Source organism: Hypanus sabinus, chromosome 13 (assembly GCF_030144855.1).
Source record: "Hypanus sabinus isolate sHypSab1 chromosome 13, sHypSab1.hap1, whole genome shotgun sequence".
NCBI lineage: Eukaryota > Metazoa > Chordata > Chondrichthyes > Myliobatiformes > Dasyatidae > Hypanus > Hypanus sabinus.
The window spans coordinates 102,155,996-102,175,877 of record NC_082718.1 but is presented as its reverse complement, the minus strand read 5'-3'; the positions used below and the strand labels follow the sequence as shown (position 1 = coordinate 102,175,877).

The window sequence follows — 19,882 nt, the reverse complement described above, 5'->3', positions numbered from 1 at the left end:
TCTAAAAGGTTGTCCCTCAATTTTGAGGCTGTGCCCTCTAGTTCTGGATACCCCCACCATAGGAAACATCCTCTCCACATCCACCCTATCTAGTCCTTTCAACATTTGGTAGGGTTCAAAGATTTCCCCATGTATTCTTCTAAATTCCAGTGAGTACAAGCCCAAAGCTGCCAAATTCTCCTCATATGTTCAACCCTTCATTCCCAGATCATCCTCGTGAACCTCCTCGGGATTATCTCCAATGACAACATATCCTTTCTGAGATATGCAGCCCAAAACTGTTGACAAAACTCTTAAGTGTGGCCTGACTAGTGTCTTATAAAGCCTCTACATTACCTCCTTGCTTTTATATTCTATTCCCCTTGAAATAAATGCCAACATTGCATTTGCCTTCTTTACCACAGACTCAACCTGTAAATTAACCTTCTGGGATTCTTCCACGAGGACTTTTAAGTCATTCTTCACTTCTGATGTTTGAAACTTCTCCCCATTTATATAATAGTCCGCACTATTGTTCCTTTTACCAAAATGAATTATTATACATTTCCCAACACTATATTCCACCTACCCTTTTTTTTTGCCCATTCTAAGTCCTGCTGCACATTCCTTCCTCAACGCTACCTACCCCTCCACCAATCTTCCTATCATCCACAAGCTTTGCCATAAAACTATCAATTCCATTACCAAATCACTGACAATGAGAAAAGTAATGATCCCAATACTTACCCCTGAAGACCACTAGTCACTGGCAGCCAATGAGAAATGGCCGATTTACTCACACTCGCTGCCTCTTGGCAGTCAACCATGCCAGTACCTCTCCTGAAGCACCATAGGGTTTTATCTTATTAAGCAGCCTCATGAGTGCCACCTTATCAAATTCCTTCTGAAAATCCAAGTGAATGACATCCACTGCTTCTCTTTTGTCTCCCCTGCTTGTTACTTCCTCGAAGAACTCTAACAGATTTGTTAGGCAAGATATCCCTTTACAAAACCATTTTATCATTAGTCTCCAAGTACCGTACCCTGAAACCTCATTATTAATTAGTCTCCAACACTTTCCCAACTACGAGGTTCGACTAACTGGCCTATAATTTCCTTTCTTTTGCCATCCTCCTCCTTAAAGAGCAGAGTGGCATTTGCAATCTTACAGTCCTCTGCGACTATGCCAAAATCAACTGATTCTTGAAAGATTATGACTAAGGCATCCATTATTTCTTCAGTAATCTCTCTCTCTCAGGACTCTGGGATGTAGTCCATCTGGCCCAGGTGACTTACCCACCTTAAGACCTTTCAGCTTGCCTATCACCTTTTCCTTGGTAATAGCAATGACACTCACTCCCACTCCCTGATACTTGCAGACCCCTGCCACACTGCTGTCTTCCAGAGCGAAGACAGATGCAAAGTACTCATTAAGTTCATCTGCCATTTCTTTGACCTCATTAGCACCTCACCAATATTATTTTTCAGTGGCCCAATATCAACCCTTTTACTCTTTATATAACTGAAAACAAAAACTTAGTATCTTGCTTTATATTATTGGCTAGTTTGCCCTCATCTTCCGTCTTTTCCCCTCTTAAAGCTTTTTAGTCACCTTTTGTTGGATTTTGAAAGCTTCCCAATCATGCAACTTCCCACTCACCTTTGGTACCTTGTATGCACTTTCATTGGCTTTTATGCAGTTCTTAACTTCCCTTGACAGCCACAGCTGCCTGCAACTTCCATGTGAGAACTTCTGTGGGGTATCTCTATCCTGCACTTTGTGACCTATTCCCAGGAACTTCAGCCATTTCTGCTCTGCTGTGATACCTGCCAATACCTTCCTCCAATCCACCTGGGCAAGCTCCTCTCTCATGCCTCTGTAATTCCCTTTATTTCATTGCAATACTGATACATGTGACTCCTTCCTCTTCCTCTCAAAGTGCAGTATGAATTCAATCATATTATGATCACTGCCTCCTCAGGGTTCCTTTACATTAAGGTCCCCAATAAGATCTAGGTTATTACACAACAGCCTATCTAAGGAAGCCTCTCCCCACCCCAAATAAGCTCGAAAACAAGTTGCTCTGAAAAGCCATCTCGTAGGCATTCAGCAAATTTCCTCTCTTGCAATCCAGCACAAACCTGATTTTCCCAATCTCTTTGCATATTGCAATCCCCTATTACAATTGTGCCAATACCCTTACTACATGCCTTTTCCAGTTCCCTTTGCAATCTCAACCTCAAATCTTGGCTACTATTTGGAGGCCTGTGATTCCTATTATGTTTTTTTTACCCTTGTAGTTTCTTAACTCCACCCACAAAGATTTGACATTCTATTCTGACTCCATTATCAGAAACCTGACATTTTCATTATGTAAAATGGTAATGTGCTGAGTTCAGAGATGGGGTTCAGTGCCATCACCTTGCATCAAGTTTCACTGGAGCTACAGTAAGAGGTCAGAACGAATGTGGCACGCAGAACAGGTATTCAGGGTCACATTTCAAACCATGAAAAGGAAATTAATTCATTGCTGTGGATTAAACAAGAGGTACTGTGAATTTATTCACATTACAAAAGGTCTGAAAAAAAATTACTATCTTTAACCTGTAAATGAACTAGAAAATGCTGAGACAAGACTATTTTCATCCACTGATGTTTTATTTTAAAATGAAAAGCAAGGTGGGTGCTAATTCCGAAGATGTGCACACAATGTTAATGACACTGGTCGCAAGAAAATACACATTTGTTAATACTGGGAAAGAAATGGTTTAGAATACAAGTTTGCAACTTTTTACTTTCCAGCCAACTGCTCATAGAGTTTAGGTACATAGTTATCCCATTCAGCCTGGTAACAAGTCCCAGCTATAGGTGAACCCAAATTATACTTTTTACGGAAATCAGTAGTTTTGAATTTTCCACGTTTATCACCTGACCGGTTGGTCAATCGTGGCTCATCACACTTTAGCGGTTTGGACTGTTCATAAACCAGCCAGACGTAGCGGTGAAGGCCTGAAATAAATTTGAACAAGTTAATTTTCTAAGCCCTACTAAAACATTAGCACAGTAAACAAGTTTTTTAAAAAAAACTGACATTAATCAGTTCCCTTCAAAAATCATAGCAGCACCTAGAACACAGAATTAAGATAGTAGGGTAACGGGAAACTAAAGGAAATTTTTTTCCATTTAATTCAGCAATTAAAGAGTCTAGCTGAACAGCTGGCTGGACTATTCCGTCAGGCTTCAGACTAAGCGGAATTACTTTATTAAAAATTATTGTGGCTGCAATGGGCTATGAGGCCTCGTTATGGAAGCTTCAAGTTCTTAATGTACAATATATTTGTTGTAGTGACAGTACCCAGCGAAACCATAAGCCACTGGACTTTTTCCTCCCTGCCTTCAAGCATTTTGAAATTAGAACCAACTAATGCTCCTCACTTTACTGATACATCACTCATAGTCCCAACTCAACATTAAAGATTGCCTTGTGGACATGATCATTTCAAACAGCCATTGTTTACATTCCATTTTGATGCTTAAATCCCAGCACAAGTTAGTCATTTAGTCGAACTCAAACATTTTTAATTACCATTAAAAACAAAAGGAAGACAAACATCTACTAACTCTAGTGGCAATTTCCACGAAGTTTGCACGATCACCAATTTCTACATAGGGCCATTTACCTCTCATCTTTTGCTCATCACTTTGAATTTGTATCCCATCACTAACAAACCTCCTAAACCACAGATTTCTCAGCACAAGGTCAAAGAGAGAAATCCTTCCTTGAAGAACCCTTTCTTTTCTGCACTTCCTGGAACTTTTATGTCATCTTGAAGCGTGATGCCAGGAATTAAGATGCAAGATTACATTAATAGCCTTAAACAGCATTTTTATAAAAGATTCAAAATATCTCCATTGGTCACTTTATTAGATACACCAGCTTGTTAATGCAAACATCAATTTGGCCAATCATGTGGTAGCAATTCCATGTGTAAAAAAAGAGCAATTCGGTTGTTCAAACCAAACATCAGAATGGGAAAGAAATACGATCCAACAGTCTTTGACCTTGGAATGATTGTAGGTGCCAGAAGGGGTGATTTGACCATCTCAAACAGCTGTCTCCTGGGATTTACATGCACAACAGTTTCTAGAGTTTATAAAGAATGGTGCAAAAAAAAACACACAAAACAAGAAACATCCAGTGAGCAGCAGTTCCGTGGGGAAAAACACCCTGTAAAAGAGAGGTCAGAGGAGAATGGCCAGATTGGTCTAGCTGACAGGAAGGTGACAGTAATTCAAATAACCATGTTTTTTGACTGTGGTGTGCAAACGTACATCATTGCAAAAGCTCCGAAAACTCAAATTACCATGGGGAACGTAAGCTACCAGTCTACATATTAGCATTATTTATATTTGGCAAATTGTAGGAGAAAGAGGAAAAAATGAAAAATGTTAAAGGGCAGAGAAGACATAATTCAAACCACGTATCTGGGAGTTAACATGGGCTACAATTCCACTGAAAATTTAGAACGTTTGTCCAGGGTACGTAGAGGAACAAATCAAGATGAACAGTGATCAATCAAATGGCTGTTGCCTCATTCATCCTTAACAAGCGCGGTGTTGGAAATAAATTACCAGCAACTTTCAGATCTGTCTGCATACCTATGTGAGACTGCCAAAACTGCCACTGATTTTGTGGGGACGCCCACAATCAACAAGTTTTGTCATCGCTCCACAAAATCCAAACAGGTAATTTTTAATTCTCAAATTTTGATGGTAAAATATTTCAGAATTTTCCAGGCAAAGCATGGGATAGCTTATTTTTGGTCCAGATCCCTAAAGAAATGAAAATTAGTGTACAAATATTGTATCACAGCCCCTGAAGTAAAGTGCATCATATTTCAGGATTGTGTCATGGATGTATTAGAAGAGCACAAATTAAGAGAATTTGGATTTACAGTTCTCACAAAGCAAACCTGAAAAGATGGAATACCTGTAACCAAAATGACTAAACTTTTGAGTAATATCTCAGTTTGTACTAATAATCTGACTTACCAGTTCCTTGAGGAGGCCCAGAGCCAACATAGTCAGAAAGAATCTCTCCACTTTTAATATCACTTCCTTTCATGTTAATTACAAGAAAATGATGCCATTCCCTAATAAACAAAGAATAAAGATTAATTCTTGGGCATCATCACATTTAGAAATTAAAACAGTGTAAATGGAAAATTCTGGACATAGTTTTCAACAATGATCCGATGAACAATGAAGTTTAGAAAAAAAAGGAGTGTCACAAATCTGATATTCTTTTTAGGAAATCGGATAGTTAAAGATGACCAAATGATCTTACTCTTGAGAAGTTGGCTTGTGAAAATGGAAAGTATCCTATTTCAGCGACCTACTTCATAGAGACACAGAGCATGACGATTGGATAATCAAGAGTATGGCCTATATATTCTGTGCAGAATTCACAAATAGAAACATAGAAGTAAATCTTACTATTCCAGTATCAGGCTGTACTGGACAAATTTTGGAAGGTTTGTGGAAGCGCAGAGCCCAATGAGCAGAGCATATAGTTATTATCCTACACAATAAACCCATCAATAATGAAAACCAAACATACTTCCTCCCAAAAAAAAATCCACTGTTACTTTTCCAATTCATAAACTTCAACATATTTGTAACATCCTTCCAGTAACCGTTTATTTTTGCTTTCTGTATTTCACAGTGTATGCTACAAACTTCAGTATCAGCTAAGGTGTTTATAACTATTTAAAAAATAAACAGGACTAACTTGTAAAAACTATTTAAATTCATGAATTTAAGTCATTCCAAATTTACTTACAGAAATAAGAGATAGTAATATTCTTTAGGCTTTACTAATTACACCTCATCTATTAGCTATGGCCAATGGTGCAATACAAAGGAGTTGTAGCATTTTCACATTCATAAATACTTCGTCTTCAAGACCCTCAGCAGGACATTTAGAACACTGGACTGTTCACTGAAGAATGGTCAAAACATATACAGTGGATTCCGGTGAATTGGGCCATCGGTTAGTCACAGTAGCCATCTAGTAAAGACATCTCTTAAAGAACAAAAACGAGTTGAAAAAATAACCAGGATTCCCTTCATTCATTTGGGACACAAGGTCACTTAATTGGGATACGAGACTGTTGCAGAACAGTTTCTAACTAGCATCAATCGTATGCACTTATGCAGCCATAAGACAGCACCATGTTTGGAGTGACAGTTCTAAAGCAGCATCAGTTGAGCATGTTGATGTTCAAAAAAGCAGAGACAGTTGTCACTGATAGTTGATAAAAAAAAAACAAGCAGCAGGGCAATTCAGAAATGTTCTGCTCACTGCAATTTCAAGTACTTAGGCTTCAAGATGCCTGAAATGGCCAGGAGTGAAAATGAAACAATTTCACTACTTCAACAAGTTGGGACCTATGAAAAATTAAGTTATCAACAATTATCTTGAATGTTACAATTAAAAAATTTGGAGGATGCAATTGTCAAAAGCATTAAATGAAAGCAGTCTTTTATGTGCACTAGACATTTGCACTGATTTTATTTACAATCAACAGAACATGGCAGCATACACTGGATGAATAAGAACTAATGCAGTTGTATAGTGCTGTAGCAGCATTGGGAGTGTTCCAATTTGTTCTGTAATTCATTTAGATATCACTGTTTAATAGGAGTTTGTCATTGTTATACCCCGGCTATTTCCAGAAAATTCAACTAACTGGGCAGCTGCTAAATTGGACCAAAATACATTGGTCCTGATGTATCACATTTAAACAGAATCTACTGTTTCCAACTCCATCCCTTTCCTACAAGAAATACCAAAGACTTGTCCTTTCAGAACCTAAATTAGATTTTAATGTGCAACATCAAATTAAATAGATACAATAACTTGGCTATTGAAACAAATGACAGACTAGATACCCACCTAAAAAAAGCTTACAATTTATTAAATAAAAAAAAGGAACAATGAAAGCAAAGATGTGGGTTGAAGTTATCAATAGTTAAGATTGCTTTTTTTGTGAATGACTTTACAACTGAAGGTCTTTTCTGCCTTTTAAAGCCACCTAATTATGCACATTTGCATACCTCTTCCTTCAGAAAAGCCCATTAATTGTCAACACAAGAATTCCCAGCTGAACCTAAGCAGCAAAAAAATGACAGTATTGCATTTCTGTGAACAGGAAAATCATCTTCAAGGCTGGATAAAATGTTGGCAGATAAAGTTAAGAATCAGGGAATGCAGGATATTCTCAATTCTCTCTTTTATATTCATTCAAGCTTGTTCTGTCACTCAATGAGATCACAGCTGATATGCAACCAATTTGTTTTTATTAGTTCATTTAAATTAACCCAGTTTGTCAGTGACCATTTCGGGAATCATGTTCCAAACTTCCCATGGGTGTGAAGTGATTCCTCCTGGAGAAAGAACAGGAACTACATTTTAGACTGCAACTCTGTCTCAGCCTCCCTCAGAGCTAACCTTCAGGAAAGGATAAATATATTATTTGTAAATGTCACATTTTGTTAATTTACTTTAAATTTTCTTTTACCTGAAATTATTTCACTCTCACTGTTCCTTTTGATAATAATAATAATAATGATGATAAAAAAAAATCAGGAATGATCTTTTCAATACCAACCTAAATTTTGGTGTATTCCTGCTTGGAGCATCTGGGTCAGTTAGAATCAGCGTGTACAGCTTGTCTGGACTGCAACCAGGCCAGTCAATGCTGACAGGACACTTTTGTACCTGCACACACAAAATAAATGACAGAATTGACATAACGCCAGTAGCCAACCATCTGGAAAACAGGACAAGACAAGTTCAAGTCAACTGGTGGTGGCAGTGGTGATGGTGGGAGGAGGTAAAATCGGACAGACTAACAGAAGGGGAACTAGGGACGTGCCTGGGCTCGGGCACTGCCAATTCGTGTGTTGCTGGGGGCAAGAAAAAAGAATTAAAAACCCAGAATGGAGACAGTGGGCAACGACTCCTCTGAGGCATGTATAGAAGAGTATGCACACACCCAGAGCATGACATACAGTATTAGTACTTATGGACTGTTTAATTACCACGCAGCAGAATCTGATCTTCACTTTGCCTCCCCTTATTTTGACTACACTGATTCGGTATTAATAGTATGAAGCGGTTCCAGGGCAGTGGACGCACCAGAGGATCTTAGCACCGAAAAAGAAAACGTCCCAAGAAATGAAGTTAAAACGTCAAACGAACCCCAAGGAAGGTCTGCGATTTGCAGAGTTAATTTTCCTTTGCGCAGATGCCAAGTGCTCTGCTGAATGCTTCCAGCATCTTGCAGACTGTGTTAAATTTCAACAGAGAATAAGGCAAAGTAATTAACATTGCATCCTTCTTTGTACCGTCACTGTCGAACGAGAGTGATCGTTAGACAAATTTAGAGAAACTCCCCCTCCCCCAGCAGCAGCGGCCTGCAACCAGCACAGGTGCTGGAAGGGGAAACGATGGCGTTGCGGCAAAAGAGACGCTGCTGCAATTACAGCCGCAATGGAGAGCACGTTCGCCCTCCAACCGAGTCCACGCGACGGGCTGTGGCCCAGCAGCGTTCAGTTTCAGCCACCCCGGGGTGGGGTATCGCGGTACCTGGGTCGGGGTCAGCACTTTGCCCAGCGCATCGATGCCCACGCTGTCATATTTGACGGCGAGGGGCTGCTCCGGCTTCTCTTCCACTTCGCCCAGGGCCAGGGCGCCGTTCCACTCCTGCAAATCCACCGGCATGCTGCTTGCGACTCGGCCTCTGTGCTCTCTCTCCCCGACTGGAAATGGCTGCCGGCGGTCCCACTTAAAGCTGCAGTACCGCCACCAACTGCACTGGAGTCGGGAAACGAAACCCCTCCTCGTTCTTTATCAGCTGAAAGCTAAATTACCCCGCCCAGCCCGACAGATTTTAAATAATGAAAGACAATACTGTGAATTAAATTAAAGTCAGTTCCATAACTTAGTTAAGTTTTTAAATGAAAACTGTCAACCCCCAAAGCTAGTAGTGTAGCCTCTATTTGTTCTCTTTCAACCTTGTATGCTTCACTTTGTAAAAGAATGTGTTCAACTGTTTCATAATGATGCCAACACCTACACACCCCAAAATGATGTTTTCCAACAAGATATAAGGAATAATTAAGCATAGCATGCCCCATTCTAAGTCGAGTCAATACAATTCCTTCCCTTCTTGTCAGACAGACACATATTTTATTGATCCCAAGGGAAATTGGGTTTCGTTACAGGCGTGCCAACCAAAAATAGTGTAGAAATATAGCAATATAAAACTATAAATAACTAAAGAATAATAAGTTAATCATGCCAAGTGGAAATAAGTCCAGGACCAGCCTATTAGCTCAGGGTGTCTGACACTCCGAGGGAGGAGTTGTAAAGTTTGATGGCCACAGGTAGGAATGACTTCCTATGACGCTCAGTGTTGCATCTCGGTGGAATGAGTCTCTGGCTGAATGTACTCCTGTGCCTAACCAGTACATTATGGAGTGGATGGGAGTCATTGTCCAAGATAGCACGCAACTTGGACAGCATCCTCTTTTCAGACACCACCGTCAGAGAGCCCAGTTCCACCTCCACAACATCACTGGCCTTACAAATGAGTTTGTTGATTCTGTTGGAGTCTGCTACCCTCAGCCTGCTGCCCCAGCACACAACAGCAAACATGATAGCACTGGCTACCACAGACTCGTACAACATCCTCAGCATCGTCCGGCAGATGTTAAAGTCTCCTCAGGAAATAGAGACGGCTCTGACCCTTCTTGTAGACAGCCTCAGTGTTCTCTGACCAGTCCAGTTTATTGTCAATTCGTATCCCCAGGTACTTATAATCCTCCACCATGTCCACACTGACCCCTTGGATGGAAACGGGGGTCACCGGTGCCTTAGCCCTCCTCAGGACAACCACCAGCTCCTTAGTCTTTTTCACATTAAGCTGCAGATGATTCTGCTCGCACAATGTGATGAAGTTTCCCACCATAGCCCTGTACTCAGCCTCATCTCCCTTGCTGATGCATCCAACTATGGCAGAGTCATCAGAAAACTTCTGAAGATGGCAAGACTCCGTGCAGTAGTTGAAGTCCGAGGTGTAGATGGTGAAGAGAAAGGGAGACAGGACAGTCCTCTGTGGAGCCCCAGTGCTGCTGACCACTCTGTCCGACACACAGTGTTGCAAGTGCACGTACTGTGGTCTGCCAGTCAGATAATCAATAATCAATCTTACCCGCTTCTCTCATCAATCCAACAGTTTTATGTATTCTGTAAAGGATAATGTAGTGCATTATCCCACAGATCTTGCCATAATCTCCTAATTGTTAGCCCCACCAACTCCTTAGCTTCTGCTTTGCTAAATGGGAGGTCTATATCCACCGGTAAAGTTTTAATAGCTTTTTGGCCAAACAATCAACCAGCTCATTCCCCTCAACATCCCTATATGCAGGAACCCATAAGAAGACATGTAGACTAATACTTTGAATTTGAAATAAAGTTTGAAGAGCTTCCAGCAGTAAATCAAACTTACTGCCAGAATAACCTGTTTTAAGACTTATCAAACCAGAAAAGAATCTGAACAAATTATAACTTTGCAAAGACAGATTTCCTCCAGCCTCTGTAAACCCACAATGATAGCAACCAGTTCTGCAGTATACCCTGATAAATAGTTTTAGTAAGATGTTTCTTTATTGTTACCTGTAATTCAGGTACAAAAACAGCCACACTGACATTCCCAGTTAAATTATTTTTTGATCCATCAGTAAAAATGGTTAACATATCACAATAATTCTCCTTAGCATACTGATGTACCAACAGACTCTCGGGCATATCTGGATCTTGGATTTCATTAAATCATGCAACCCAAATCAACTAACCATTGGAAAAACCCATGATCGAGTTACTGAAAAAGCCACAGTGGGACAAATTTCATAATCCAGCAAAGCTATACTCCTGGTGTGATGAGAACCCAGACATCCAAAACTAAAAACACTCTTCCTGTGATGTTCCCAACGGTCACCCAACACATTTTTAACAGGGTGGTCATTCCTCTGTCCCCTCAGGTTAACCCAGTATGTTAACAACTTCATCCTCCGCAACTGTAAGGGTAATTGTCCCATTTCAACCAGTAAGGCTAAAACAGGAGACGACCTTATTGCACCACAACACAGGCTTAAAGCCTGAGCATGTACCACACCCAAACATTTTGAATTTGAAGATGAAGCTGATCCATAAGCCACACAGCTATAATCAAGTACTGATCTAATTAAACAAATATATATATAGGCAACAGGGATTTTCTTGCAGCACCCCAAGAATACCCACAATAGAAACCTTATGATATTTACTGCCCCTTTACATTTGTCAATTCTCTTACTGATATGGTGCTTCCATGTGAGCTTATTATCCAGCCGCATGCCGAGAAATCTTACCAGTGACCCTTCTTCAGGAGTTTGACTACACAATTTCAAATTAAGTGCAGGTCTATTGATCCTCTTTGTAAAACACGTTACTTGTGTTTCTGCTACTGAAAGCTTAAAACCCCACTTATTTGCCCACTGTTCGACCTTGTTAATTGCTAATTACATCCTATGTACAGTTAAATTGAAAAATTTCCCCTGATCCTTAGAGCTACGTCATCTGCAAAAAGTGATTTACCCACCCCAGTGCCTATCTTGGAGAAAATATAATTAATCATAATATTAGACAATAAAGGACTGCATATACTGCCTTGTGGAGTCCCATTCTCTATCTCATAGAAGCTTGAATATATCTTTCCTAACCTTACCTGGATAGACCGTCCAAATAAGAAACTCAGAAAAAAAATTATATAACCTTTCTCCCACTTCTAATTTCTATAATTTAATCATAAGACCCTCCCTCCATAACATATCATATGCTTTTTGTATATATAAAAAAACTGCTATTCCAACTTCTTTATTTACCTGGGCTTTCCTAATATCATCTTCCAAACATAACACTGAATCCAACGTCATCCTACCGTTTCGAAATCCACTCTGATAGTACGCTATATCACCTCTTTTTCCCAAAATATAATTGAACCGCTCTATTACCATACGCTCCATAAGTTCACACAAATGGAACATTAGTGATATTGGTCTATAACCAGAAGGATCCTACAGGGGTTTCCTAGATTTTAGAATATGCACTACTACATGAGGGGGGAAGATGGCCTAAATTCCAAATATGATTCAAAAATTTTATTATCTTAAGAGAGTTGTCAGCCATATGTTTAAACGTACAATAGCATATATCATCCTTTCCTGGAGCCTCCTGACCTGTACTATTAATAGCTTTCGTAAATTCACACAAAGAGAACTTTACATCACTGGTACTATCATTGCTACAGCTGGCTTCCAACACATCAGGATACTCACTTAGAATCTTATCCCTACTTTGTTTAGCCTCTTCACTTAAATTATCTTGATTGTGAATTGCAGCAAATGACCAAACCAGTAGCTGTACCTTCTCTATCTCAGTATTAATCGTATTACTTTCTTTGATCACTCCTGGAATGTTAGTAGCCCTATGAATTCCAACCACCCCACCCCCCCACCATTTTTTAATAATGCCACAAACATCTCCAAGTTTAATACTCCTTCCAATACTATCACAATATGACCTCCAGTAAACTTTTTCTCTATCTTCCCTACTTTCCTCACCACAGCCCGTGCCCTTTTATACTTTATGTGTAGGCCTCCGTTAGTCTCGATAGACCATGGATTTGCACCTTGGAAAGTTTCCAGGGCGCAAGCCTGGGCAGGTTTCTTTTTTAATGGAAGACCGACAGTTGCCCAAGCTGCAAGTCTCCCCTCTCTACACCACCGATGTTGTCCAAGGGAAGCACATTAGGACCCATACAGCTTGGCACCAGTGTCGTCGCAGAGCAATATGTGGTTAAGTGCCTTGCTCATGGACATACACGAACTAGTGACCTTCAGATAACTGGACGAACGCCTTAACCACTTGGCCACGCGCCAACGCAATACTTAGTAAGGTCACTCGGAGAGTGATACTTCCCAACTTTCCAAAACGCCTTATTTCTCTCTCTAATTGCCTCTGCACATTCCTCACTCCACCGTGGTACAGCCTTTCTCATATTAATGCCCCTTTATAATTGGAATCACTTCAACCACATTTGATGAATAATGTGGCGTAATCTTTCATTGCAGAAATCCACATCACCCTCAACATTCAGCCCTGACGGATGTTCATCTCATAAAGCCTTAACCCTCTCCCAATTTGCTTTACCAAAATTCCACCTCCTAAAAGTGGGCTTCTGTCCACTATACAAATCCACACCCAAGCTTATAAACCCAGGAAAATGATCACTCCCCAATGTTTCAACACCCATGAAATCCCACTCACTCATTCCAGCCAGAATGTTCAAAACTAAAGTTAAATCTATAGCAGTTTTAGAACTATTATGAACAGTAAATCTCAGCCCCCATTGATAAGACACACAAGATGTGAAATATTTAAAAGTTCTTCTACAATCAAACAATTACCATCACTTAGCAAACAACCCCACAGTGAACTATGTACATTAAAATCCCCACACCATTCAACCCTTAGGGAACTATGTACATTAAAATCCCCACACCATTCAACCCTTAGGGAACTATGTACATTAAAATCCCCACACCATTCAACCCTTAGGGAACTAGAGCTACATATGCTTCCCAAAAAAAATCACTCGAAAGCTTTCCACAAGGGGTGATAAAAATTTACCACTTTAGGTTGTGCTCTTGTTGCCCTCAATCCTTATAGGCTGTGAGGCTCGTTGCTCTCAATCTTTGTAGGATGCGAGGCTCACTGTTCTCAATCTTTGTAGGCTGTGGGGCTCGTTGCTCTCAATCTTTATAGGCTACAGGGCTTGTCGCTCTCAATCCTTATAGGCTGCAGGGTTTGTTGCTTTCAATTCTTATAGGCTTGTCCCTGCACACTCTCCCAGCAGCTAGCCAATCACTTTGAAGATGAGTGTAAACCTTAAACACACATAAATTCACTGCCTTTCTAACATAGATTAGTCTTCTTGCTCCGAGTTCTATGAAAGTTTAAGTCACTTAATAAAATTGCTCATTGTTGGCTAATCGTTGCATTTTTACATTCCACCGTAGCTACTGTTAGGGATTCAGTAGTTATGGAATTATGTGAATATAGCAAACATTAATTCAAACAAGAACCAGCTTTCAGTTCTTAATGAAAACAAGAAGTATGGGCAGAGGAGGAGGAAGTACAAGATAGTAGGTGATAGGTGAAACTGGGAGGTGGGGGGAATAGGAGAGAATCGAAGACCATGGAAGAAGGGGAAGGGAGAGGAGCACCAGAGGGAGGTGATGGACAAGTAAGGAGATAAGGTGAGAGAGGGACACAGAAATGGAGAATGGTGAAGGAGATGAGCAGGGGCAATTACAGGAAGTTCAAGAAATCAATGTTTATGCCATCAGAGTAAAGGCTACCCAGGCGGAGTATAAGGTGTTGCTCCTCCAACCTGATTGCGGCAGTAAGGAGGCCATGGATTGACATGTCGGAATGGGAATGGTAAGTGGACACAAAATGGATATCTTCTGGTAATTGCTCCCCGCCTCCTTCACCATTCCTCATTCCTGTTTCCCTCTCTCACCTTATCTCCTTAACTGCCCATCCCCTCACTCCAGTGCTCCTCCTCCTTCCCCTTCTTCCATGGTCTTCTATCCTCTCCTACTAGATTCCGCCTCCTCTAGGCCTTCATGTCTTTCACCTATCAACTTCCCAGCTCTTTACTTCACTCCTCCCCCCCTCCAGGTTTCACCTATCACCTGCCACCTTTTACTTCTGCTTCCCCTTCCCCCACTTTCTTAATCTGACTTCTCCCCATTTTTTCCAAACCCAAAGAAGGGTCTCGGCCCGAGACATCGACTGCTTACTCTTTTGCATAGATGCTGCCTGGTCTGCTGAGTTCCTCCAGCATTTTGCATCTGTTGTTTTGTATCTCCAGCATCTGTAAAGTCTGTCATGTTCAACATATTGTACCAATAGTCACTTTATGTATATAATCTAATCTTATGTATTTATATTTACTGTGTTTTTGTTATGTTCCTTATACTTTTTGCACTTTGTTTAAGCTGCATCGGATCCGGAGTAACAATCATGTTACTCCCTTACTCCCATGTATTGACGAATGACAATAAACACTGTTGAATCTTGAAGTAAACAATATCATTGAGGAGTAAAAATCTTTATTTACATGTCCATCTAAATGTGCAATGTGCAATTATAGTAATTTATAATAAATATTATGTACAACAGGATAGTCAATATAACATAGAAATACAGTTGTGTCAGCATGAATTAGTCAGTCTGATGGCCTGGTGGAAGAAGCTGTCCCAGAGCCTGTTGGTCCTGGCTTTTATGCTGCAGTACCGTTTCCCAGATGGTAGCAGCTGGAACAGTTTGTGGCTGGGGTGACTCGGGTCCCCAATGATCCTTCGGGCCCTTTTTACACACCTGTCTTTGTAAGTGTCCTGAAAGGTGGGAAGTTCACATTTACAGATGTGCTGGGCTGTCTGCACTACTCCCTGCAGAGTCCTACGACAGAGGAGATACAGTTCCCATACCAGGCAGTGATGCAGCCAGTCAGGATGCTCTCTGTCGTGCCCCTATAGAATGTCAGCATGGTTTCTGAAAAGGGAAATCTTACCTGACTAATCTGTTAGAATTCTTCAAGGAAGTAACAAGCAGGGCGGACAAAGGAGAGGCAGTGAATATCATGTACTTAGGTTTTCAGAAGGCATTTGATAAGGTGTCTCACATGAAGTTGCTTAACAAGATAAAATCCTATGGTGTTACAGGAAAGATACTGGCATGGATAGAGGAATGGCTGACAGGCAGGAGGCAGCAAGTGGGAATAAAGGGGACCTTTTCTGGTTGGCTGCCATTGACTAGCAGTGTTCCTTGGGGGTCAGTATTGGCAAAGTTTGCAGATGATACAAAGATAAGTGGAAGGGTAGGTAGTACTGAGGAAGCAATGCAATTGCAGCATGACTTAGACAAATTGGAAGAATGGACAAAAGGTGGCAGATGGAATACAGTGTTGGGAAATGTAAAAGGAACAATAGTGTGGACTATTATTTAAATGAGGAAGAAATTCAAACATCAGAGGTCCAAAGGGATTTAGGAGTCTTCGTGCAAGACACCCAGAGGGTTAATTCACAGGTTGAGCCTGTGGAAAAGGCAGCAAATATAAAAGCAAGGAGATAACACCGAAGCTTTGAAAGACAGTAGTCAGGCTGCACTTGGAGAATTGTCAACAGTTTTGGCCCCGTATCTCAGAAAGGATGTATCGTCGTTGGAGATAATCTAGAGGTGGTTCACGAGGATGATTCTGGGAAAGAAGAGGTGAACACCTGAGGAGTGTTTGGCAGCTTTGGGCTTGTACTCACTGGAATTCAGAAGAATGCGTGGGGATCTCACTGAAACCTATTGAAAGCTGAAAGGACTAGATAAGGTCAATGTGAAGAGGATGTTTCCTCTGGTGGGGGTATCCAGAGCTAGAGGGCACAGTCTCAAAATTGAGATGTTGTGGCGACCCACTTTCTGCGCAGGCGAACTGGCTCACAAATAGCCCACGCGCGGGGGGAGACTTTGGTAATGCACCTCTGACATCATTTCCACCCGGAGAGGGCGAGCACTAGGGATTAAATGCCAGCGCCGCGAAGTTTGAATAGTCTCCAAACGACTTACCGACTGCATGTCATTATTTCAGCGCTGTGTGTAGCACATCGCTACAATGTGACCTTTTAGAACAGAAGTAAGGAGGAATTTTTTTAGCCAAAGAGTGGTGAATCTGTGAAATGCTCTGTCACAGACTGCAGTGGAGGCTAAGTCCATGATTCAAAGCGCAAATTGACAGATTCCTGATTGGTCACAGCATCAAGGGATAGGGTTAGAGGGCAGATGAACAGGGTTGAATGGGATCTGGGATCAGCCATGATGGAATGGCGGAGTGGACTTGATGGGCTGAATGGCCTAATTCTGCTGCTTTGTCTTTAGATCTTATGGTCTTCGCAATAAATTTGATATTGTCAGTAGAATAAATGATGTTAACGGTTCATTTCTGTTATAAGTATGCATTTCTTTTAATATTATAAAATTTTATGCAAAATTCATTAACATCATAAAATACTTACTTTTCCTAATACTAGTTAAAGGAAGAATCAAACACCAGTTGGGTATAATTAAGTTTTGCATGAGCATTGTTTATTGATTATATAAAGTGTATCTTAGAACGTGTCATGAAATTATTCCCAGCATTTGGGGGTTAATTGAGCAAGCAAAAACCTTAATTTGTTAATGGCATAATGTCAATAAAGCTTGCAAATAGTCTAGAAATCAGTTTTTATTCTTTATCGAGCTGTGATTAACGGAATGTAAACTTGTTATGTATAAAATGCAAAACTGCTTCTGCAGAGTGCAGCTTTTGTGATCAAAAATAGCAAAACATTCCAAACTACTCAAAAATATTCGAAATTAGAATGGAATGAAGAACTTGGTTTCACAATGAGGACACAAACATTTCAGGAGATTACAGAAAAGCTGAAGCACTAATGCCATGAAGCCCATAACAACAACAGGTGACACAGCTCAGTTATATGTCATTCATTGTAACTCAGATTAGCAATGTGTACACTTCAACATGCAACATGTACTCACTGGGGTTCCAACCTCCCTGTACTCCCTATCTGGAGGTGCGTCATTTGGTGTGAATTAGGGAGTGCAGTAGTTTTCTTCCCCCCATGTAAATGGTACCCTTTGGAAGTACAGCACTATTGGACTGTTACATTGTAAACAAGCAAATGAGAGATGGCAGTGAGTTTAACCTTCACAGTTTAAAAAGTTAAGGGAGAATATCAGAGTATCTTACATTCAATAATACAGAACACATTGAGAAAGCAAGACCAATATGTAAAAACCACATTTAAAGTGGACATCAGGAGAACCTGTTTATCAAAAGTGCAAACTTGGAATCGTCCACCAAGGATATTAATGCCAAAATCAATGAAATACAGATGGGCTAACAGAATAGCCTTCTCAGTAATAATCTTTCTTCCCTTCTTTGATACAAGTTTGTGCTTTTGTCACAAAACCTCACTGGGATATCTTTACAATGCATATACTGACCACAATATATAGTTTGAAAAGATGTCTGCAACTGTCATATCACAAAAATGATATATCAGTGTCTCAAATGAAATGAAGACAATCCCAGACTTCAGGTACAACATCAAAGTTGTGCAGTACACACTTGGGTGCTACATTTAAACAGCAGGATTCTGGGTGAATTTCATTAACCATCTCATCATCGGTAATTCCCATTCGTGTTATGTATAATAGGCCCAAGTAATGCTATGCTCCTGGAACATAATTCTCCACATAGTTTGGTATCTATGAGATCCAGGAAAACATGGACCATTTTCCATAATATGGAAGCCCCTTCTCAGGGAAGGCAGACATTGATGATGAAATTCACCACAAACTTCAATGTGCTGGCTAAGGCTTTGGTCTACTGAGGAAATGGGCATTTGGAAAACAAGTCCTTAGATCTAGCACAAAGCTCTTGGGCAACAGTGTTCTGGGCCCTCCTACTTGTCAGGAGGACCTTCAGCAGGCTTCACAAGGCACTGGAAAAACCCTCCAAATTGACTGGAAGGATGAGCAAATCAACATCAGTATCATCTCCCAAGACAACACCCCCAGTACTGAAGCCCTAGTTATGCTCAGCTAGGTTAGGCAGGCCATACAATCCATGCATTCTTGGCCTTCTCCACGGCCACTGTAAGGCAATTGCAAGCTCAAAGAACAACACCTAATAGTTCACTCTGATAGACTACAACCCTTTGAACTTTCCAACTTCATCCAACCCACCTCCATTGTGTTCCTCTCCCTCTTCCACCAGTTCCCCCAGAGTGTCTATCTATTCCTCCTCTCCCATCCATTTCTCCCCCATTAGTTCACCATCCCCAACATCTACATCCCATTTACCCATGTATTCTTATTTGGTTCACCCTTCCAACCCCCTCCCCACCTGGATCCATCACCCCTCCCTTATTTGTTTCTCTTATCAACTAACAGCCCTGATATCAGCCCTCCCTCCTGCCACCTCCCTCCATTTGCATCCAAGTGCCCACACCCCAAACCCCCGAGTCTAGTCCCACCAATCATGTACCAGTCTCTCACCCCTATTACTGGCTCTCTTCCTTCTACAGTCTCAATTGTGATGCAATGTCTTGACTCAAAACATCAATACATCTCTTTGCCTCCTCAGATGTTGTTTGACATGCTTTTTTTTTCCAGTGCAGCAGATTTTTTTTTAAACTGCTCCAAGCTCAGTCAAATTACCAGGGACACAGATTTCAAAGATGTGCTCAAAGCCTTAGTTAGGACATGCACCATCCTGACTAACCCCTGGGAATCTCTGGGACACTGATCAGTCAAAGTAGAGAAGCTCCATCTGGGATACTATCAAGGACCTCAGAAATGCATCATGATCACACAGAAATCCCTTGGAGGAATGAGACCACTTCATAGACTGCCCACCTGCCCTCCATATCAGTCACAGTCTGCCTGATCTGTGGAGAAGTCTGCAGTTCCCACATTGGCATTGTTACCCAATGCAGAATCTACAAAACTAGAGTGCAAATAAGTTATCTGATGCCAAAAGATGACCTAGGGAGAAGTAGATGCAATATAGTTAGATGTCAGGAGACTTTTGTTGATTGACTAGTAATAAATGGGCTGTTGACTTTGTTGAGAAACTCTGCACAGAAATTCCCTGATTGTTGATATATATCACC

The 19,882-nt window shown here is 40.8% G+C and overlaps 1 protein-coding gene across 1 annotated transcript; it reads right to left on the bottom strand.

The window, feature by feature from the left end:
* Nucleotides 1-2,617: 2,617 nt before the first annotated feature.
* Nucleotides 2,618-8,867, bottom strand: LOC132404218 (phosphatidylethanolamine-binding protein 1-like). The gene is made up of 4 exons (XM_059988307.1): nucleotides 8,634-8,867; nucleotides 7,654-7,763; nucleotides 5,033-5,133; nucleotides 2,618-2,989 (listed from the first exon to the last, which is right to left on the bottom strand). The coding sequence occupies exons 1-4, from the start codon at nucleotides 8,766-8,768 to the stop codon at nucleotides 2,772-2,774; spliced, it is 564 nt and encodes a 187-aa protein (XP_059844290.1). The 5' UTR covers nucleotides 8,769-8,867; the 3' UTR covers nucleotides 2,618-2,771.
* Nucleotides 8,868-19,882: the final 11,015 nt, after the last annotated feature.